Genomic DNA, 23,602 nt, shown 5'->3' with positions numbered 1-23,602 from the left:
CCTGCTTTAGCTGCAATAACGCCATTTCGTGCTAGGCCCAGAGCAGGCAAGGATAAAAAAATACTGAAACAAAAGTGAGCCAGAGGACAGCCCAGTCTCTGTCAGAACAAAAATATCTGCAGTTGACCACCTGGACCAAGGCAAGGACATCCCGCCACACATGTTAAAGCAAGGACGAAAAACAACTCCTTGTCCCAAAGGAGGGGCCAAGGCCACCCTCCTCTTCTGAGAACTTGGGTCTGTAAGGCTGTGCAGGCTAGGTCGGGGTCCCAGGTGGCCAAGCAAGATACCGGTGGGCGGCCAGCTAGCAATAGACAAAGAACAGAAGACATTCAGACAAGCCCAGCTTTCAGATAAGCTGCAGCCCCCGACTAGAACCAAGAGTTGTGTCCTTGGAGCCATATGTCTGCCATAGTTCCCACACTTAGATAAGCCCAAGGCAACTATTCTCAGGAGCTGCAGCCCCAGCTGGTATCAAGAGCTGTTTCCTTGGAGCCCTGTCCTTGGGCTCACTCCCTGGCCACATTTAAACTAACCAATTAAAGCCCTGTTCCTATGCTTCTGCTTCTGTACCTTGCTTCTGCCCCCCCAAGCCCTATAAAAAGGGGACTGCCCCTTTGTCCGGCGCACAAGTCCTCTGAGAGACTGTGTGCCCACAGGTACCTGTGTAAATAAACCTCTTGCTACTTGCATCCGAAGTGAGTGGTCTCGCTGCTCCTCGGGAGGGGTCTCTTCAGACGGAAGATACCCTCCGGGGGTCTTTCACCTTGTACCTGGGCTAAGCTTCTGTTCCACGCAGACGCCAAGGAAGATGGATGTCAGGGCTCATATCCGTCATCTAGAGAAACAGTTGCCATCCTATAATTTAATGTCACAGTGGCACTGAACACAGGCATCCAGAGAGTTGGCAGTGATGACCTTTACTATTCATCTTCACAATTTATGATGAAGGATCAAGTAAATTGTATTAACTTTTATCTATCTTGTTTAAGAGATTGTCCCTGAAAAATGCTTGCTTTTAGCATGTAGAAAATAACTAAAATTCTGTTACAGTTTGAACCAAAATTCCATAAAGTAAGTCCTTTGTTTTTGTTTTTGTTTTTTTATTTTTAATGCTATCATTACTGATGTCTTGGCAGGAGTTCACAATTATGCTGACCTGTAAAATGACCTTCTTGTTAGAATGATCCTTTGCTTGGGACTCAGAGGTCCCTTCATTCTCCTAAGCTTCCTCTATCCTGACTTTTATTCTATCTGACTACCTCTCCCTTTCACTTAACAAATGTTCCTTGTGCCCTGGCCTTGAGCATTGTTTTTCCATCAGCATCTTCTGAGTACCACCATTCTTTCCCACAGCCTGTGCAAGCAGGTGAATCTAGGGACTTCACATATTCAGGCACCCTAACATTAAACTTACAAGAAATTGTGCATGTTTTCGAGATTCCGTCCACAAAGAAACAACACAACCCCAGTTTCGAGTTATGACCCAGGACATCGACCGCTGAACATGGTGATGACTCACAGAAGTAATTGCACACAAGATCAGGATGCAGACTTCACCCCCAGAACAAACAGACCAAGAACACATATTTGGATGGCTCACAAGCACTTTGTTAAACGACGTGTTCTCTCAGCCCAGCCCTCTGTCTGCCTGTTTGCCAGCTTACTCGGTTAAAGGCAGCACAGTTCACTTACTGACCAGCTGGGGAATTAGAACAAACAAGTTTTTATTTCCTATGATATTCTCTTCCAAAGATCCTGCCACCCTGCAACCTCCTTCCAACTCCATTGTGAATGTCTCGGTACCGCCTGCTCGGCCTCCGCTCATGCTCCCGTCTTCTGGATTATTTCCGTTGTCACCCCTCCATAGTTCAGAAAGATTGATCTCTTCAGGGATCAAATGTGAGCTTCAGTATTGCCAAAGTTCTTCTCCGACTCAAAGCCAACTCCTTTTACCACCCTTCTAAGTCGTTAGGCATTTCCTTCTGGGCAAAGAAATGTCTTTTCATTAAGAACCTCATCACTACTATTGAATAAGTCATTTTAAAGCTTAGACTGCCCCTCGCCCATCTTCCTCCGGCTAACCACCACTCAGAATTCACAGCTTACCGGAGATTTCTGCTTCCTTCCATATTGTTTCTGGGATACAGTGTATCTCTCGCACCTGCCCTCGGGGAAACTTCACCTTCTCTAATGATAATGGTTGGTTACAGTACTCATCTCGAATGTAAAATCTGTCCTAGTCCCTGCCCCACGTCTTGGAATTTTTAATGGATTCTTACTTCTACTTATTTGACATTGTATCACTAGGTTCTAGCCAAGGAGGATCAATAAATGGTGAGAAATAACCGAGAAGCTGCAAAAAGGGAAGGATGGATGCATGAATTAATGAAATTGCCTCCAGGACCTAGGAAGTGCCATACAAACGTGTTTGTATAGTGGGTGGCAAAGGCCGCTGGGAGCTTTGTGGGGCAACAGTAAAATGGGGTTATTCGACACTTGTTACTTTTCACCTCCTTAAAACAGAAATGAGTGTATGTGAATGTTAAGGTAGATGTTATGATATGCTGGGATTTAGAAATTCACTGTTTTGGCTAGAGTGGCTGGCCAGCAAACCCAAGACCTCCTGTCTCCTGTCCTCCAACACCTAGATTATAGCTAAGCATTAGGAAACCTAAAAAAAAAATATTTCTTCTGGCCCAGACACTTTATTTTTAGTCAATCTAATGTATAAAAATACATCTAAAGTCAATACCTACTTCCTAGTTTGGCTCAAAATATTTTTGTATGGAAGAGTGCTGAACACAGGCCTCGCGTTAAAGACAGGCCTTATGTGGCCCAGAACTTGCTGGCACACTCCCTTGGAGTGAGCTATTCAAGCCTCCCCAGTGGAGCTTAAGCTGCAGCCTCTTTGCCAAGTATCCAGACAGGAGCTCAGAGCATCAATAAGAGGCTGTGGGGGGAGGAGAAGCCGATTATCAGCTTTATTGTACAAAAGAGAAAAAGTGAGCAGTAACTGGAAAGTGCGTAAGCCTTCTGGGAATTCCGGCTAACCGGTCAGGAATTAACCTTGGCAGTAATTGGGCCATCAATGGGCCTTTCAGAGAACGTACCAAAATCTCAGCTTTGTTTAGAGAGCTTGTGTGGGCGGAACCAGCTGTTTGCACAAAGAGCAGCATAAAGCCTAGCTGCTCCTCAGCAAGGTCAGGACCAGATCTCTGGCGGGTGCAAGGCAGCCTGGTCTCTGGTCCTTTTCTGCAGCATGGGGAAGCACAGGCTCCTAAGCCTGGCCCTGCTGCCACTGCTTCTGCCTCTGCTGCTGCTGTCCACAGATGCCTCAGCGCCACAAAAACCGTGAGTCCACCGAACACCAGAAGCTTGAATTGGGGGCTTCTGTTTACCCGTTTCTTAAAACCACGACCTTCTTTCTCATCTCCGAGGTTCCCTACAGCTCTGAGATTTTTTTTTTTCAATTCTTTCTCCTCAACATGGTTTTAATCATTTCTCTTTAGCTCCCTGGATTTCGGAATATTCAAACTCCCCCGTGACACACAGGAGTTTTCTAGGTACTGGTGTCTTCAGAACCTTGTGTGGCTCTGTTGAGACTTCGCTTTTGCCGCCTCCTTTACATTCTTCAGTGTGTTTGGTAAAAAAGACACGCCTCTCCAGAGTAGCGCTGTGTCCCAGGGCTTAAAAATCCCTAGGGATGATTTCAAATGCTGATGTTGATGCTGAAAATGTAAACGACTTTTGTTACCAAGAAAAACTACAGTGTGCAAATCAGCTAGCGATGAATTCTGCATTTCAAAGAAATGAACCAAGGAGAGTAGACAGACAGACAGACAGACAGACAGCTGGAACAATACTTGGGAGCTCTGGATGATTTTAAGCAGGTCATACAGAAGGATATACAAGAAACGGTGGAGACATTTTCTTGGGGCTTATCTTTACACATAAGACAAATGTTATTTGTTTTAATGAGGAATATCCAGCTGAGGGTCGGCAATGTTCACGGTGGAAGAGAAACACACATTTCTCAATAGAGATCTGCTTTGAAAGTATCTTAATTTTATATCTAATGTGTGTAAATCATAAATATATTTTTAGTTAGTTACATACTAGAACTTCTGAAAGTAATCCAATCATAAGAAAACATTTTTAACACTTGTAAATTTATAGCCATGCATATAAAAGAAGTTACTGCAAAATTTATCTACCCATAGGTAATATTTCTTGTATATGTATATAGACCTGTAAATAAAAAATGAGAATTGTTTATGAAATATTTTGAAGCCTAAGAAAAATCATAGTGTAAACAACAGTAAGTGGCACAAAAAATTTAGAATTTTTGAGCATCACAAAAAGAACCTACATGGTTTACTTATTTTCTCTTCTTGTTCATTCGTTTGCTTCGAGGCAGGATTTTGCTAAGTGTGCCTGACAGCATCAAACTTGTGGAAATCCCCCTGCCTCAGCCTCCTAAGTCATGAGCCATATGCCTCAGTATCTATTGTTAAGTAGGTAATACTACCTATAATATTTAAAATTCTGTGGAGAAGTTGAAATCTCACTTAAGAGAAACGAAGCCTTGCTTTACAGCATCAGAAGAGTTTACTGCTTAAGGCTGTAATAAAAAGAGAAGTTCACTTGAGAGTGCCCAAGAGTTCTGTGGCATTTAAAAACATTCCGGAGAGCTGCTGTTTGAGACTGGAGTGTCAGTCTTTAGTCAGGCATTATTGGTAAACTGTCTGTCCTGTTCCTGAGTTACCAGAGGATGGATTACGATTGAATGGAGTTATTCTCTACATTTGGAAAGGCAAACCCGTATGATGGGTTTGGGTAACCCACACGGACTTAGTTATCTGCAACCACAACCAAGACTCTCCACTGGTGACTCTTTTTATGAGGCTCGGCTTCCTTATTTGTAAAATAGAAGCAAGTTCTTGCTGTGGACGTTTTGCGGGCCTGCTGAATATACGTACTTGCTTTCCTTCCCCCCACTGCCCCCTCAACAAAGATGCGCACTATAATGGCCTAGGGGGAGGGGCCTCTTAGGCTGTCCACAGCCGTGTTTGCTTTCTCTTAATGAACAACTAAGAATGGTGGTAGTGGCACCGGGATGGGACATAGAGATGCTCATGGCGACAAGCCCTTCCTGCTCCTCTAACTGCGATCCTTCATCCTCAGCATCTACATGGTGCTGGTTCCCTCCCTGCTCCACGCAGGCACCCCCGAGAAGGGCTGCCTCCTGTTCAGCCACCTAAACGAGACAGTGAACGTGAGACTTTCCATAGAGTCTGTCCGTGGGAACCAGAGCCTCTTCACTGACCACGTGGTCGACAAGGACCTATTCCACTGTGTGTCTTTTACCGTGAGTCAAGACGTCAGGGATGGGAGGTTGGGAGTGGTAGGGGTGTCAATAAAAAATGTAACAATAGCAACCAAGCATAGGGATTAAAGATCAACACGTCTATTTCCAACTACATAGTATAAGCATATTGAGAATAAATCCAATGACCTAAGAAAAATTCTATTTGTCAAAATAACAACAAAAACAGCACAAAGTAGAGAAGGGGAGAAATATGACTTTTAAAATTAAAATTTCTTCCTAAAGTTCATAAAGAAAACTAGTTCAAGGTTAACCATAAGCCACCACTGGTGGTAGACAGGCACACCTACAGTCTTTTTTTAAAGGATTTTTTTTTATTATGTATGAGTACACTGTAGCTGTCTTCAGACACACCAGAAGAGAGCATCAGATCTCATTACAGATGGTTGTGAGCCACCATGTGGCTGCTGGGATTTGAACTCAGGACCTCTGGAAGAACAGTCAGTGCTCTTAACCACCAAGCCATCTCTCCATACCCCTACATCATACTCTTTAAAGGGTAAAAATTGCAGAAATCACTCCAAGCAGGAATCCAGTATATCTTTAGAGCTGGATGCATGAGGAATACTTACAATCCAGAACTGACAAAATGCTTTCTTTTTCCATAGTGTTAAGACCCTGTACACCTGATTCTACAGTGTCCTGTTAGTGTATAATTACCCGGTCAAACACAGTGTGTAACCAAGTCAAGACTACACCATGTTTTCTTTACAAAGCATGACGACGTTTTCAGCCACAGCTCTTCTTACTAATATATTTCCTCACTTGAGTCTTCCAGTTTGTTAAATATAAGAATCTTTGCCTATGCCAACTTCCTGGAATAGAATGAAGGGTGAAATCAAGAAAAAAAAAATAAGATCTTCATAGAGATGTAGAACAGGGAGAGGAGAAAGAGGTTGGAAAGACTCTCTGGGTCTTCAGACTCCCCTCTGTATTTTAGGTTCCGCAGTCTTCATCCAATGAGGTGATGTTTTTCACGGTCCAAGTAAAAGGACCAACTCATGAGTTCAGAAGGCGGAGCACAGTGATGGTTAAGAATAAAGAGAGCCTGGTCTTTGCTCAGACTGACAAGCCCATCTACAAACCAGGACAGACAGGTATGGTGAGATCCGCAATGAAGACAGCAGCAAAAGGGAAGCTCCTCTCTCCATGCCTGTCCCTCACAGTCCCTGGGATCCTGGTTCCTTAATAGATTTTGCTGCCCACCAATAAAACTGGTCAAGGGCAAGGGCTCATCAAAATTATTTCTATTCCAGTGAGATTTCGTGTTGTCTCCTTGGATGAAAATTTCCACCCCCTTAATGAATTGGTAAGTTTCCCATTATTTATGTAAAATTATAGTTACTTGTATAAATTGGCTGGGGCTCTGTTTAGATTGTAGAGGGTGGAGGAGTTGGAGAGTGGAGGACTGAGTTCTCACACTGCAATAGTCCAGGGTGTTCATTTAAAACATTCTCCCAGGTCAAACAGCAGGGAACATGTTCTGTCATGATCTGGCACTCAGCTGTTCATCATACATTTAAACTTTCTCTCTGGTTTCTAACTGGGAAAAGTACAAAAATAAACAGTGACTCGCTGTCTGAAAATCTAAGTGTTACTTCTTAGAGATGTAAAGGTTGTATGAAAGAAGTTGGGGGTGTTCAGTTTATTCCTTTGTGAGGATCCATGGTTCTTCTTGCTGCCAACTCTCTGCTCTCAGCTGAGTTTCCCACCATGTCTTCCATCTCACAAAGACTTGGTTCTCTTTTGACGCCGAAGGGAAGAGGAGATGCTCTGGCCTGTGCTTCTCTGTCTCTCACTCACACATCTACTTCACACAGAATCATGTTGGCTTGGAAAAATGCCATTTCTTATGACCTGAATTGTTACTCTTTGCCCAACATCTGTAAACAAGATATGGAAGTAAACTTAATATTGCCTCTCAGCTTGTACTTATGTTCTACCTGAAATCAAATATTCACCACTCTGTCAGCTTAGCATGTATGTGTGACATTAAGTGACACAACACATGCACACACACACACACACACACACACACAAGTACACATCAAACCCTATATATGAAGCCAAACATTTTTTTTATCCCTTTAGAATGAGAACAGACAGATGCATTGTTCTTTTCTGTACTGCTCTGTTCTCAACATCTAGAATTGCACACAACATACAGCTAAATATGGAGTCAATAGTAGATTTATAAACGGATAAATTTTGGCAATAGAGATGCTATTCCCGTCCCTTCCCATCCTTAGAAACAGCCAGTACTGCCTATAAACAACTGAGTCCAGGACTAGTTACTTGCAGCTCCGTGTGTTTATCTTTCAGTCTGTGAAGTTACATAACAAGGGGATGTTCTCAGCTGGGATGCCACAAGCCCTTGGATAATATTAGCAAACCCTATTCCTAACAATAGTACACAAGAGGTATCTATTTCCCATAGCCCACTAAGTTTTTAACATGAACTATTAATTACTTGAAATGAGCTAATTAAAACAAGTTGTTAAAAATTATTTTGTAGAATGCAATCACAGATAGCTAGATAGATATTCTATATATGCTGAATTAGCTAGCGCATGTAAACTAGAATTGAGAATATTTCGGAACGTTAAGAAATGTTTTCTTTCCTTTCAGATTCTTCTGCTGTTTGTTCAGGTGAGCAACACTAATAGTCTGCAATTAGAGAAAATGTGGCCATTTCGGAGGAGACCTTTGAGGACTTCTTACAATACGCCAGAGGCTTTAGGGAAGGGAGCAGCTCCCAGCCCACCCAGGAATGGATGACTGAAACTCAACTGCCCTCTGAGCCCTTCCCATTTGCCCTCTTTATGGATAACATGGAAGTTCACACAGATTTCTTTTATAGCCTCTGATGTTCTTTGCACTTTATGAATCATGGTAATTTATTACAGGATCCCAAAGGAAATCGCATTGCACAATGGCAGAATTTCAACTTAGAAGGTGGCCTCAAAGAGCTGTCCTTCCCCCTCTCCTCAGAGCCCACTCAGGGCTCCTACAAGGTGGTGATACGAACAGACTCAGGGAAGACCGTTGAGCACCCTTTCTCTGTGGAGGAATTCGGTACGGATTGTGGGAACATTGTGTTTCATTACCGAGGCCTCCAGAGCTCAGAGTTGAAGCCTGTTTAGATTCGTTCGGTTTCCTGTGAATGGCTTCCAGCTTAGAGTAGAACAAACTACATTAAAGTCCAGTGGGGCATGAGTGATCTGTGAATAAATAAATTTCATTTAGTTTGGTTGTTTGTAACAATGCTGAATGACCAAAATAAAATATTGTTCCAGTAGTGAGAATGGGAAGGGAGAAGGGAAGGGAAATGGAGGCAGGGGGAGGGAGAGGGAGAGGAAGCGGAGAGAAGAGGAGGGGGAGAGGAGGGGGAGGAAGGGGAGAGGAGAAGAGGAGGGGGAGGGGAGGGGGAGAGAGTCTCTTTAAAGTTATAATGAACTGTCATAGTTCCTTAATAAAAATGTTTGCTTGAGAAGGAAGTGGGGGTGGATAAGTTGGAGAGTGGAGTTACCTTTACAAAATACCAGAATCTCCTTAGAGAGCTGTTAGGAAGAACTAGGAAATACTAAAGCCTTCACCTCTGAAGAGCAGCTACTAACAAATCGCTTTTACTGTGGCCCACAGTGCTTCCCAAGTTTGAAGTGAGAGTGACAGTCCCAGAGACAATCACCATCCTGGAGGAAGAGATGAATGTGTCTGTGTGTGGCAGGTGAGTTGACAAAGATGAAAACAACTCTTTGAAGCAGATTTCTGTTTGAGATATTTTGGATGATTTTCCAGGAGCAGGGGTCACATGGGACCATTGAGTGTTCCCAACTATAGGCCAATCTTCTCCTGCTCCTTTTTTGGGTTTTCTTATTTTCTTTTATATCCTTATTGTCTTAGTGAGGGTTTCTATTCCTGCACAAACCATCATGACTAAGAAGCAAGCTGGGGAGGAAAGGTTTATTCAGCTTATACTTCCATATGGCTGTTCGTCATCAAAGGAGGTCCGGATTGGAACTCAAGAAAGTCAGGAAGCAGGAGCTGATGCAGAGGCCAAGGAAGGATGTTACTGGCTTGCTTCCCCTGGCTTGCTCAGCCTGCTTTCTTATAGAACCCAGATCTACCAGCCCAGGGATGGCACCACCCACAATGGACTAGGCTTTCTCCCTTGATCACCAGTTGAGAAAATGCCTTACAGCTGGATCTCATAGAGAAATTTCCTCAACTGAGGCTTTTTTTCTCTGTGATAACTCCAGCTTGTGTCGTTGACACAAAACCAGCCAGTACACTTATCAACATTTCTGTAACTGTCAGTGAGGTGGGGACCATTTATAGAGAAGCCATGTGGCTTGAATTGACTTTACAAGTGAGAAAGCTACACATACATGCATATACATACAAACCCACACACAGAGACATGTGCATGCATATACCTACACATACACATGCACATGTATACATACATGCACACACATGTTTGTATACACACATGCTCAAATACACAGAGACTTGTACACATGCATACATGTGTCCACAAACACATGCATACATACACATGCACACGTACACACATTTGCACAAGTGCACTGAAGGATGCTGGCTTTCTCTTAGCCATAAGTGATAGCAATACTCTAAGTAGGAAGATAAGGAATGCATACTTATAGAGAAATTTCAGTCAGTCACAGGTCACGAACTTGACCTTGCAAACAGTGGGAAAAAAGAGCAGATTTGGAATTCGAGTTATGCTTAAATCATTAGGCTGCTGTAGGCCACCTTCCTCTGCACACCATTTTCATGAAGAGACTGAACATGCTCCTTCAGGATGATTTCTTTGAACCCAGAAATGTCTGCTCCATTCTTAGTGACCCATAGTGGCAGTAACAGGACAGAAGGGAAAAAGACTAGAACTGCCTTGACATCACACATGCCATCCGCTGCTCCAGAGTCATGGTCACCAAGTCCCCTGTAACTGCTAATCAGTGTTCTTGCAAACTGACACAGATGATACTTCAAACAGGGAAGAGAACAAAGGCTCTTGGAAACAAAACAGTCACACGTGACATTTATCCCACAACAGTATTCCCTTCATAAAAAGTTACAAACGTGTACATAGAGATCTATACTGGGGATGCTTTAAGCAGCTGTTTGAATTTTTAAGTGGTTTTGAAAATATCTGTAGTTTCTACTAAGTTTCTATTTGTGTGTGTGTTGGTATCACTTTTCTCTTAAGTATGCAGAATCACGCATTATCTCTCAAGTGTGGATCCTCACGAGTGATGCTCATGTGAGCGCATATAAGTGGGAGAGAGTGTGCATATTCACTGTGAGTCTAGGACCCCATGGGAAGGGAAAGGGAAGAGAACATGTGTGGCAGGAAATTGGAAGGAGGCTGTAAGAAGAGGGCCTACAGGGAAGAAAGGGAATGGATGAGAATCCAAAGATGCTGCTTTAAAATTTGATGACACTGAATGTGTGACATAATTTAAAACTTTTAAATAAAAAAAATGATCTAATTGTAACAAAAAAACCACCATTATTTAGACTATACTGAAAATTTAAAGGCAATAACTGAACATGGTGGTACATGCCTGTAATCTCAGCACAATGGAAGCTGAGGCAGGAGGATGATGAGTTCAAGGCACCTATTCGATTATAATTTTAAAAAATTTAAAACTGCCCGACAAAAGGAGAGTGCAGTGAACCACAGCATGTGGTCTGGAGGTTTGGAATCAGCATTCGTCTGCCTCTGGTGTATAAAGAATGGTCCCCGCACAGGGCAGAACGGAACTCTGAGACTAGATGCTGTAGTTGAGGGAAGACTTAAGGAAGAAAGAAACAGGGATGTCCAGTGCTTGCTTTGAGTCATTTGGTAATATTCTAATGACAGATACACCTATGGGAAACCTGTTCCAGGACGTGTGACTGTGAACATTTGCAGAAAGTACAGTAATCCTTCTAACTGCTTCGGCGAAGAGTCCCTGGCTTTCTGTGAGAAACTCAGTCAACAGGTAGGCTATTGGACAGCAACGTGGTGCTAAAATAAAGAAGGAAATTTTATTATATCTCTAAGGAATTAAAAATAAATAAATGACTTGGCTAAAAAAAATTATTACTTGTCTTTTGCGGTCGCCCAATGTATATGTTCCAGAATAAGAGAAGTTAAGCCAACAAAGCTTTCCTGGGTATCTTCTGTAAAAGAAGAAAAGCCAAAAGCCATGCATATTTCCAATCACCTTGACCCTGAAGAGTGCTCTATTCTCTTTCTAGAAGCAAGAACCTATTACAATTTCCCATCCAGATGCCAGGAAAATAACCCAGAGAGGGTCATCAGATAGGCTACCAATTGCCATCTGTCTGCTGTGGGAGGGGACCCAGCATTTGGTGGAATGTTAGGTCTCTGTTGCAATAAGATTACCCCAAACCATTAGTATATTTCTCAATTAAGTAATGTCAGCCAGTGAGAAATTATATTTGTCAATTATATACAAGATACTGTTATAAAGTTATCAGTAATAAGTCCCTAGGCAGTGTACATTATGCTCTGATTTAATAGAAAAATGTCTAGATTATTTTATTATTACCCCTAAATTCTACCAGATTACCAACTACTGATCTATCCAGTTTAATATGCACCATTATTTTCTCCCTTGTTAGCTAGACAGCCGTGGCTGCTTCTCACAGCTAGTGAAAACCAAGTCCTTCCAGCTAAAGAGACAAGAGTATGAGATGCAACTTGATGTGAACGCCAAGATCCAAGAAGAAGGAACAGGTTGTGTGTTGCAGGGGTCTGGGAAAGAATATGATATTGATTTGTTACTTGGCCCAAATATGAACTGGAAGGAAGGAGATAATGATATAAGAAATTCTCAGACATCAGCCTTCAACAAAAAAAAAAAAAAAATTTCTTCTTCTGTTTCAGGTGTGGAAGAAACCGGAAAAGGGTTCACTAAGATCACAAGAATCATAACCAAACTATCATTTGTGAATGTGGATTCACATTTCAGACAAGGAATTCCTTTCATTGGACAGGTAGAGTATCTTTCAATGCACCAAGCCATCCATGTGCTATCAAAACTCACATCATAGGTACAAGGTCTGCTAAAATTACACCTGGTTAGCAAAAGAAAAAATTATATATATATATATATATATATATATATATATATATATATATATATATATATGTATATATATATGTATGTATGTATGTATATATGTATGTATATGATAACCAAATGTCTATGATCTAACCAAAAGTTAAAGTTAACAAAAATGCATTCATTTGTCTTAAACATGTATATGCAGTCTATAAAGTCATCCAAAAGATGTATCAAATTCAGGTTTCTAGTCTTTGTAAATGACCTTTCTTGCAGACCTGTGACAACTTTCTGTTGTGATTTTTTTTTTTTTTACTGTTATGACTCTACAAGTCTGAGGTAAGGACTGTATCTATCCCTATGTGTGCTGCTGTGTATTATAATTTCTAATGTAAAGGATGCTTCACTATGGAGGCTGTAGAAGACAAGTCTAGACTTAAATGAAATAGGCTACATTGTGGAAGGCTCAGTTATATGCCAGAACATACTTAGAAACCAAAATCCTAAAACTTCCTAAAATCAAAGTGTAGTCCCGTTAAAAGTTCTCAGAAGTGTTTATAATTTAATACTAGGAAATAACTTTACTCTCTGCCAAAAGACTGTCTCTGCAGAAAGGCAAAAAAGTGGAGTTGTATACCCATTCTTGGGTTTGCATGTGCAACTGACACCTTCTTGACAGATTTCATTGAGATTTAAGAATGCTCAGGATGGAGAGATGGCTCATCGGTTAAGAGCACTGACTGCTCTTCTAGAGGTCCTGAGTTCAAAACCCAGCAACCACATGGTGGCTCAGAACCATCTGTAATGAGATCTGATGCCCTCTGCTGGTGTGTCTGAAGACAGCTACAGTGTACTACTCATATACATAAAATAAATTAAAAAAAAAAAGAGTGCTCATTCATATCAGACTTGTCTTTTTCTGCTTCTAAATATAATGATATAATGATATTTATAAACATATCATCATTATACACCATTTGCATATTATTGAAATTTTATAGCAAGCTTTATAAATATGTATTATGTGCCAATTAAAAACTTCAAAGTAGCATATAGTTAAAATACTGACTAACTTCCTAGTATAAACTGGGTTATTTCATTTATTTGTTTGTTTGGCTGAGTTCAGTATTAACAACAGTTTGATTTAAAATCTGCTATAATATTGACTGTGCCTCCTCAATTTTACCCTTGTCATATGGGAGGCACATCATAAAGTGTGACTACTCTCCAGAAGGCTGACCATCTAAGACAAGGAAACACATTTACAAATCAATCAGAGAAGCAAATGGCACCTGTATCAGAACTCTACTTGCATCCAAAATGCTATGCCATAATATTAAGCCATGGGAAATGATCTTGTCTACTGTGAGATAATCTGAATCTCAAATAAGTCTGACTACTGGATTAAATTTTCTATCATTATATAATTCTTATATAACTCTGTGAGCCTCTGCCAACTAGCCACCGTGCATGTGTGAGGTCACTCCTAGGTATTCTTGTGCTTTATATCTCTTCACACTGTCATTTCTCTTCCTAGGACTGGCTATTGCTTGCTAAGTTTACATTATTTGTGTTTAGTTAGCATCTTACACTTTTTACCATGCTGAAGACTTCTGGCGGTATCACAGCGCTTGGGACTGTATGCGTGCAATGCCTAGGGACAGACCTTTGCTTTTCATCTTCAGGTGCTCCTGGTGGATGGGAGAGACACCCCTATTCCATATGAAATGATCTACATTGGAGCTGATGAAGCAAACCAGTACATCAATACTACGACTGATAAGAACGGCTTGGCACGGTTCTCCATCAACACCGATCACATCATGGGAACATCCCTAACTGTCAGGGTGAGTGTAGAGAGGGGTTATAAATGCATGAACAAGTCTTGGAAACAAAACTGCCACCTAAAGAGATGAATATTCAAATTGTATTTAGTCCTATGGACAGAAAATAGCTCCATAACTTAGAGACAGTTTAAGGTCAACTTCTAATACTTTTAGTAAGAAAGTAATACTGTGACTGAATATGAGTGCTCTATTATATAAAATGGTACATGCACTATAGAAAATATTGTACCAGTTTCTCAAAAAAAATAAAAATAAAAACAACTGTTCCTATAAAATTTAGTGGCCTTTAGTGTTCACCCTACTGCCCAGTTACAAGATCATAGCTAATGATAATGTACTGCATATTTCAAAAAAGGGAGAAAAAAAAGAGGTATTTTAAATGTTGTCACCCTAAAAATAATAAACATTTATGTTGGCAAATAGCATGCTTAGTCTGCTTAAAATATTATGAAATTCATAATTACAGAACACATTCACTCACACACCTAAGAGGGGCCTGGACAGAATTACATCAGCTAATTCTCCCACTTGGCTCTAGCCAGTGCTGTTTGCAACCACTGTCCTGAGGTTACGCTGTTAGATTTATTCATAAAAGCCAGTGGGAACTAATCACCAAAGATGTGACTCCTGTGTGAAGCAGTTACTGTGTTTACTCTCCCTGCTAAGGTCTATCTGCCCTGGCAAAGGAGCAGAGGCACCGTCAAACCAACGAGCAAGCAAGACACGTGGCTCACATTATTCTCTTCTGATCTCCAAATACCAAACTCAGGGCGTTAGGTGGGGAAAAGCCACACACCATGCCCATATTTAAGACAGATATATAGAATACGGCCTCTCTTGCTTTTACTATAGAAGAAAAGGCTTGCGTCTGCTGGTGAAGGGGGAGGAGTAAATCCATAGAACACTCTGGGGACAGGGGTTCCTAACACATGATCTGGTAAAGTAACAGAGTATTTCCAATTCCTTAGGCCAAATACAAGGATAACAACGTCTGCTATGGGTTCAGATGGTTGACAGAAGAGCATGGAGAGGCTTGGCACACTGCCAATGCCGTTTTCTCACCAAGCAGGAGCTTCGTGCAACTGGAATCCCTGCCTGATAAACTGCACTGTGACCAAACCCTGCAGGTCCAGGCACAGTACATCCTAAATAAAGAGGCCGTGCTGGGGCTGAAGGAGCTGGTCTTCTATTACCTGGTGAGAAGGGAGGTCACCCCAGTACTGCCTACATACACATAAAGCTCTTTGATGGGGGTATAGAGTGAAGAAACCATGGACATCACCACTTTGACATCTTTTCAAACATATTATAATAAGTGTGTGTGTGTGTGTGTGTGTGTGTGTGTGTGTGTGTGTGTGTGTGTGAATGTTTACCTGTGGGTGAGTGCTCAAGGAGGACTAAAAAGAACATCTGACCCCCTAGAGCTGGAGTTCCAGATGACTGTGAGCTGCCCGGCATGGGTGCTGGGAACTGAGCTTGGTCCTTTGGAAGAGCAGTACCACTCTTAACTGCTGAGCCGTCTCTCCAGCCCCTGGCTCTTGCTTGTTTCTAAAAGTCAGGCTTCTCCTGGAAATAATCATTTCCAGCAGTGGCTCAATAAGACAAACATGTAGACTGGAAGACAGTAGAAGACGTCTGTTGGGAACTTTTTAATTTCCTGTTTTGCAGATGATGGCAAAGGGGGGCATTGTACGGGCAGGGACCCACGTTCTGCCTCTGCAGCAGGGACACAGTGAGTATGGCATTATCTCCACAGCTCTGCTCCATGTTGACCACCTGACCTCAGTGCAAGTCAGGATGCTTCCAAAAGGGCTCGTCTGCATCTCATCACAAGGAAGAGGAGGCCGGGAGGGATGCATGCTTCTCTCGTCATCCTTTATCAAATAGATTCTTTTGTTCTATTATATTTTACTTAGGTCACTTCAGATATTGATAGGGTCATGAGGATATGGTAGCTATTTCACATTTTCCAGCCAGAAATATTTGTGAATTCTCCTCTCAACATGAAAGAACATTTAAAGCAAACACTACAGTGTCCACGGGTATCAAGACTGTCTTCCATGGGAGTGTACACCTCCTTTTCAGGAGAAGGACAGGGCCATGTTTCACAGAGGGTAAACAGGATATAAGTGTGAATGTAGTATGTTAACTTCCTACAATCAGGCCTCACAGCTTCCTCGTCCACTCTAATATGAGGAACCATGAACGACAGACGGTGAAGTTGACACCTCCACTCCCTTAGATAGCCTTTGAGGCTAGTGTCAGCCAGAAGACGCTCAAAAGGGAAGAGGAAATATATGTGATTTATACAGGAGAGAGGATTTTATACAATTGCCTTCACCAGAGTCAGAATCTTCAAGGTAGTCAAGCATCTGTTGACTGGTCATTATGTCCACTAAGAGCAGCAGTGACCGGCCAGGTTTGGGGCCCAGGCTGGCTCTGTGTAATAAAGTAACTCTCATTTTCACTCTGAACATGTCTAACCCATGGTTTCCACCTCTCATTCTTCCTGCTTCAGTGAAAGGCCACTTCTCCATACTTATCTCAATGGAGACGGACCTGGCTCCGGTGGCTCGACTGGTCCTTTATACCATCCTGCCCAGTGGAGAAGTGGTTGGAGACACTGTTAAATATGAGATTGACAACTGCCTAGCCAACAAGGTTGGTCCTTCATAGAATAAAATGCAGCACTTAGAACGAGTAGCCCCTGCTGTCACCTATTCTTGCATGGATTGAAGGGTTAAGTGACTATCCTAGGAAGTCTCCAAGGCCACCACAGACTCACATAAAGGAGTTATTGCTTCAGCTTCAAAACTCTCTGTGTAATGTTGACTCTTACCATGTAACACTGCTCCCAGGGCCTTTCTTCTTCCCCTCTCCATGATGAAATTTTAGAAAGGTACACAGCAAGTTTAAAGGCCACACGAAGCCCAAACAAAAATGCTCAGACCTTTGTTTGCATTTTATAAATCCAGAGTTAATGGTCACAGTGTACATTAGAGGGGGAAAAAAAACTTCAAAATGGCCAGTGTAGAAGCATCTTTAGAGACCATTACAATTGCCTGACAGAATCTTGAGAATCAGAGCAAAGTTCAAGAGGGGAAAAGACCTCAGTCCAGTAGCTCAGCAACAACCACTGAGAGATCTGCCAAAGTTGTTCTGTGTTGAAGGTGAGAGGTACGTGGGAATACTCTGTAAGAGACACACGGCAGGAATCAGATGTTGATTTTTCTGGTTTTTCTTTCCCATCTGTCAGGTGGATTTGGTCTTCCGCCCAAATAGCGGTCTTCCGGCTACGCGTGCTCTCCTTAGTGTCACGGCTTCTCCTCAGTCCCTCTGTGGCCTGCGAGCTGTGGACAAAAGCGTGCTGCTCATGAAGCCGGAGGCTGAGCTCTCTGCATCCCTGGTAAGTCCCTGTCAGCCTTGGAGATGACAAGCATGTGAGGGCCTTGAAGCAAGGAGAAATTCTTGAGTGATCCAAGACCTATGAAAACAACAGTGACACCGAGGAAGGGGAAATAGAATGAACACAATATATTACATGAAATTCGAAAAGGACAAATGAAAGCATGAAATAAAGCAACTATAGTTTCCTGCAGGTTAGCAGTTTTGAACTTTGACAGACACTTTTCCTAGTGAGGAAGAAGATGCTCCCATATTTTCTCCTGTATCCATCCCCCTCTCCTCTCACACTGCTAGCCATGGCAAGAGAAAGAATTATACAAGTGTTTGCCTGGTGTATAGAACCAGCCAGGAAGTCAATAGTCTGAGAAGGTAGAAACACAGTACACATTAACCGGAAAGACTCACGATGTCATCAATGTCTTGCTCCAGATCACATGACTATGCAAACCCAGCTATGGCTGTGCTGGGGGGAGCACGAGGCAGGCTGGAAAAGAGCTACAAAAGGGGTGTGGTCCTGCAAAATACACAGGATTATTTCTGACTGTAGAACCAGAGAGGCCGTGACAAATATGCTTATCTAAAAGAGGGCAGGGTGGCCGAAACCCACAACTCTGTGGACTCAATAGTAACTGTTTCTGAGCTAGTTTTACCGTGGTGGGAAGCTGACAAATTCCATGAGTTAGGTCTGGGTAGCCTGCCTGCCTGCAGTGAGACCACACAGTATACCTGATAGTATTTCAGATTTCTGCTTTCAGAAGAATGGTGCCAACTAAAATAAGGAACATCACAAAGTGAACATCGTCACACACACACACACACACACACACACACACACACAAAGAACCATTGTACAAGTAACACTGAGAAATAAAACACTTGAATGGCATAACGAAAGCTTACAGCATTACCCATGACTGCTTACCCATGGCTTCTAATCATAGTTTGCTTAGAGATTCACATTTTCATAAAACATACGAACCACAGGAATGTTTTTGCTACAGTATTTATGAAAGTCTACAAAAATAAATAATATATTTTTACTTCTATAAAACATGTAAGTATGGGGTCGGCAAAAAGGCTCAATAAATAAAAGAGCTTGCAGCCAATCCTGACAATTTGAGTTCAATCCCCAGAGCCCACATGGTGGAAGGACAGAATCACTTCAAAATGCTGCCTCTGACTTACACACACACACACACACACACACACACACACAGAGAGAGAGAGAGAGAGAGAGAGAGAGAGAGAGAGACAGACAGACAGACAGACAGACAGACCGACAGACCGACAGACAGAGCCAGAGAGATTCTTATAAGGGCAGTATGCTGGCACACATTTTTAATCGCAGCCCTCAGGAGGCAAAGAAAGGAATAACTCTGTGAGTTTGAGGCCAGCCTGGTCTACATCATAAATTCTGGACAGCCAAGACTACAGAGAGAGACCCCACCAACAAACAAACAAGGTTTTAAAAAGGAAATGGAACTTTAAGAAAATATAAGGTTTTGGTCTGTGAATTTTTGTGTTGTATTATTGTGTGTATATTCATGCTGTCCATGGGTGTGCAAGTACTACTGTGCAGAGCACATGTTAGAGGTTAGATCATAACTTTCAAGTGTCTACTCTCTCCTTCCACGGTAGGTTCTGGGGATTGAACTCAGGTCCCCAGGCTTGTCGCATGGCAGACATACCTGCTGAACCCCCTCCTCCATCTACACTGCCGGCTCTTTTCAAGTGGTCTTTTAATAGAAATGTGAACATATATATTTAAAGGACATACTAAGAGCACTTATGATAGCATAAGGAGAAATGTTTTTAATAAGGAGAAAAAATAGCGCCATTTTCTGTGTGTACAATGGATTTTTGTTCTTGTCAGTGCTTTAAAATGATGCCAACTCTCATGGACATGGAGTGGGCAGTCTGGTAATTCTGTAGTGGCGAAGGAGGAGCATCCAGGCATTTGTAACACACATGAGTCCCTCTCCATCCTTTGCCAGTGTTTTACTAATAAACAACTTCAGCTGAGCTGGCAGCATGAGTCATTCAGCAAACACAGACTTAACACCTACTGTGTTCTCGGGCACCTACTGTGTTCTCAGAGCTGTACTAGGTGCTGGGGAACTCTTTTGAGCTATGGAAAGTCAAATGTCTGTGCCTTGTTGATTTACACTTTTGTCATCAAAGTGGACAATATATGATTTGGAGAAAAACAAAGCAAGGGAGGGAGGCTGTGGGGAGGAGCTAAGGAGTCCCTTGCAGATCACCACAGGCTCCAGGCCCTGTCTTTTCAGGCCGCAGTCACTTTCCCCGTGAACGCACATCGCCTGTCAGTCAGCGCGTCATGTGTGTTTTACTTCTCTCCCCTGCGTGGGTTTGAAAGCATCATGTGCAGTGTTTCAGAGTCCCCTTGGGGACTGAATGATGGCCTGGAGCATCTCGTCTCCGTGAATAAAACCTCAGAAGTACTGTTTCCTCCCACGTGAAGGATGTTCCCGGTACTTGTTCTTTCTGGGGCACGTGTCCTTCGTTCTGTGCAGAACTGGTGGCCAACTCCAAGGTGGTGACAGAACCATCCCTTCACTCCTTCTCCCCAAATCGGCGAGTCACAATCAGCACAACTCGATTTATTAGGATCTTATTTCATTTTAGTGTTGAGTAGATAGTGTCTGCTACCAAATGGTATAAACAAGCATCAGGACCCTCGATTAATTCAGTGGGAAGCACATTAGCTTTCAGTGCTGCTGTCCTTGGGGGCTTTCTCGTAACTGCTTAATAAACAGCCAGACGGGTTAGCTTCTATGTGCTCTGTGTTCCTGCAGGTTTATGACCTGCTACCAGTGAAAGACCTCACTGGCTTCCCTAATGGTGCAGATGAACAGGAAGAGGACACTGAAGGCTGCATTAAACAGGATGACACGTACATCAATGGCATCCTGTACTCCCCGGTACAGAACACAAATGAAGAGGACATGTATGGCTTCCTAAAGGTAACCAGGAAGAGATCTGCCTAACACAGCAGAATCAGGACCATAAGTTTTAATGCTTAACGAAGTTTTCCTTTTATTATTAAAAGTTGTTGCTTTGTGATATTTATAAGCATTGTGAATAAAATTATCACTGTTGAGATTAAGGGACAACATGACATAACATTCCTTCAGATGCAAATATGGAAAGTTTAATTCAGGTGAAGGAGGAGTGTGTGGGACACGCTAATCAGGTTGTTATTTCCTTTGTAGGATATGGGCTTAAAGGTATTCACCAACTCGAAAATCCGTAAAACCAAAGTCTGTGAACGGCTCGGAGACAATAAAGGAAGTGAGTGCCTAAAATATTGAACAGAATAAGACCAACTTTTCAAAATAAAATGTGATCAAAATTAACTCAAACCTCAGTTCAGGTATAATAGAACTGTGACATACTGTTTTGAACAATCCAAGCGCAAATCTGAGACTGGCACCCCACTACCAAGTGTAAGTTCGTGGAGCACTAAAGGCCGATTGTGAACAGTGGCTGAGGAGAAGTGCAGATCCAGCACCGCACAGTGTAAAGAAAGGATAGACTCGCAGGGGTCAGAAATGCAGTCACCAAGAACTATCTGCTGATAGACACTAGGGGCTGGAAGGAAAGGAAGGTTCCCAGGAGTCTAACTAAAAAGAAACAGAGTTAAAGATGCTCACAAAACAGGGTTGCATTCTCTCAGCCAGGGAAAGATCTCCCTCAATGGCCCCAAAGTCAACAGCAGTAAACACACTTAACTATTTTCAGTGATGTAGCTATTTCTTTGCCAAGTCATAGTAGGCAACGTGGCTTCATTATTATATTGCTAACTAGTGATTGGATGTGTCAGATGTGGAGAAAAGAAAAAAAAAATCTAGCTAAAGTTTCTGCGAAAATCCATTTTCTATATGAAATTTACTACAGAGAATCAGGTATTTTTATTTATAAACTGTAGAAATCCTTTGTTACCAGGATTTATAGGAAACCTATTTATCATCTGCCCACCTGTCTACTGCATGTCTGTGTGTCTGTTGCTGTACATTTCCCTAGAGTGAATGACTGTCAAAAGTTCCAGCACTTTACTGGTAGAAAGTGACAGTGTAGGACAGTCAACTGATGTCTCCGTCGGTGTGGGATACATAGTTTTTTATCTGAGATTCCTCCATTGCTGTAAACCGTTTCTCAAACCACTACCGTTGTGCTTGTTTGTTTGTTTGTTTTTTCTATGCTACCAGAGATGAACATGCCATTGGCAGGGTAGCCCACTGCCCTCCTCCCCACCCAACACCTTAGGTCTCTCCCTTTGATATCCCAGTGCAGTAGCTTCCTGGGATTCCACGCAGCCATTTCTTGCGTACTTTGAAAGCAAAGCTCAGACTTTCTGACACACTTCTTCCAAACTGTGCTTGCTTTTTTTCTTTTTCTGGCTCATGTCACTTCCTCAGAGAAGCCTTCCTGTTGCCCCTATATCCTTTCCTGGCTCCTGGCACACCTCCTCCATCTTTCTGTGGTCACTCTTTTGTAGCACACTGGTTCATGAACTCTATCTTTGTACTGATTGTCCCTGTCTTCTCTGGCCCGCAGTTGTACCAGCTGCGTACCACATCATAGGCCAAAGCCACATGGATGCTTTTCTAGAATCTTCCGAGTCTCCCACAGAGATTACACGAAGCTACTTCCCTGAGACATGGATCTGGGACTTGGTGGTCGTGGGGTAAGTAACTTATTTTTATATAAGATACGCAGCTATAGATCTATCACAGTTTGAACTTCAGCGAGTTTCCCCTTTTTGATATATATATTTAGAATTGCTTAACATTGCATTTCGCTGCGGCTGGGAAAGCATTCTTAAGGCTGAGCAACTTAGAAGCCCCTAAGTTAAAGCGACTTCTAAGTATTGATTCCATCTCACATGGGACTGTTGACTTGGTTGTTTATTCAGATAGTTTATAAATGCAAGCATACTTTCATTTTTGCATCTAATAGCATCGCTGAGTTTCTTTATATTAGTTCTAACCATTTTTTTTTTTAAAGTAACGTTTATGGTGTTCTTCATTTGGGATCAGATAACCTGTGAGCAGGGATCATCTTAGTCACTTCCAATTTGGATACTCTTGACTTCTTTTTCTAGTCTAATTATTCTTGACAGTATTTCTAGTGCTCCATTGAGTACGCCTGAAGATGGTTTCTATAATTCTGCATCTATATAATATATACTAAATATATTATTATATTATGTTATTTATACAATATAAACTGATCGCAAGGGCCCCTTAACATAATAACCAATGGAGAAGACCCAAAAGCTTAATGGGATATGTCTGCTCATTGTGTCCATGGCTGAACATAAGATATTGAGATCTCCCAGTATTTAAAAGATACTTCACCAACCAGCCAAACCAGAGAGATTCTAGATCAATTATTCTCAGCTATCCTAATAAAGTGACCCTTTAACACAGTTCCTCACGTTGTGGTGACCCCCCCAACCATGAAATTATTTTCATTGCCACGTTATAAATGTAATTTTGCTACTGTTATAAATTTCACTGTGTATATCTGTGTTTCCTGACGGTCTTAGGCAACCTCTGTGAAAGGGTCATTCAACCCCCAAAGAGGTGTGACCTACAAATTGAGAACCTCTACTGAGATGCTTCTCAGATCTCTGTGCTGGTTTGAACATTCTATTTGTCATTATGGTCACCAGGAGCTTGGCATTTACCAAGATCCTTCAGGGCCTTTAGGTAGCCGAGCTGGAGACAGACCCACTGAGACAGGGCTTGCAATCACTTGTATTTAAAGTGTTTGTTCCATGCCCTTCTTTCTCCTGGAGAGCCAGGAGCTGGGTTCACACTGTGCAAAGCTGAGGG

At 42.2% G+C, this 23,602-nt stretch overlaps 1 protein-coding gene across 1 annotated transcript in view; it reads left to right on the top strand.

Annotated features, from left to right (window-relative positions):
- Positions 1-3,230: 3,230 nt before the first annotated feature.
- Positions 3,231-23,602, top strand: part of A2M (alpha-2-macroglobulin) — a 41,196-nt gene continuing 20,824 nt past the window's right edge. Inside the window, exons 1-18 of the mRNA XM_080914237.1 lie at positions 3,231-3,354; positions 5,188-5,371; positions 6,330-6,486; positions 6,646-6,698; positions 8,018-8,038; positions 8,296-8,464; positions 9,032-9,116; positions 11,280-11,400; positions 12,047-12,161; positions 12,312-12,421; positions 14,175-14,336; positions 15,305-15,532; positions 16,005-16,068; positions 16,855-16,997; positions 17,593-17,742; positions 20,558-20,725; positions 20,975-21,053; positions 22,320-22,449. Of these exons, the coding sequence (XP_080770363.1) occupies positions 3,263-3,354; positions 5,188-5,371; positions 6,330-6,486; positions 6,646-6,698; positions 8,018-8,038; positions 8,296-8,464; positions 9,032-9,116; positions 11,280-11,400; positions 12,047-12,161; positions 12,312-12,421; positions 14,175-14,336; positions 15,305-15,532; positions 16,005-16,068; positions 16,855-16,997; positions 17,593-17,742; positions 20,558-20,725; positions 20,975-21,053; positions 22,320-22,449 (2,231 nt within the window). The 5' untranslated portion in view covers positions 3,231-3,262. The remainder of the gene's footprint in view (positions 3,355-5,187; positions 5,372-6,329; positions 6,487-6,645; positions 6,699-8,017; positions 8,039-8,295; positions 8,465-9,031; positions 9,117-11,279; positions 11,401-12,046; positions 12,162-12,311; positions 12,422-14,174; positions 14,337-15,304; positions 15,533-16,004; positions 16,069-16,854; positions 16,998-17,592; positions 17,743-20,557; positions 20,726-20,974; positions 21,054-22,319; positions 22,450-23,602) is intronic.

This window comes from Micromys minutus, assembly GCF_963924665.1.
Source record: "Micromys minutus genome assembly, chromosome: 3".
NCBI lineage: Eukaryota > Metazoa > Chordata > Mammalia > Rodentia > Muridae > Micromys > Micromys minutus.
Note: the sequence above shows the minus strand (reverse complement) of the source record. Positions and strands in the feature narration are given on the sequence as shown.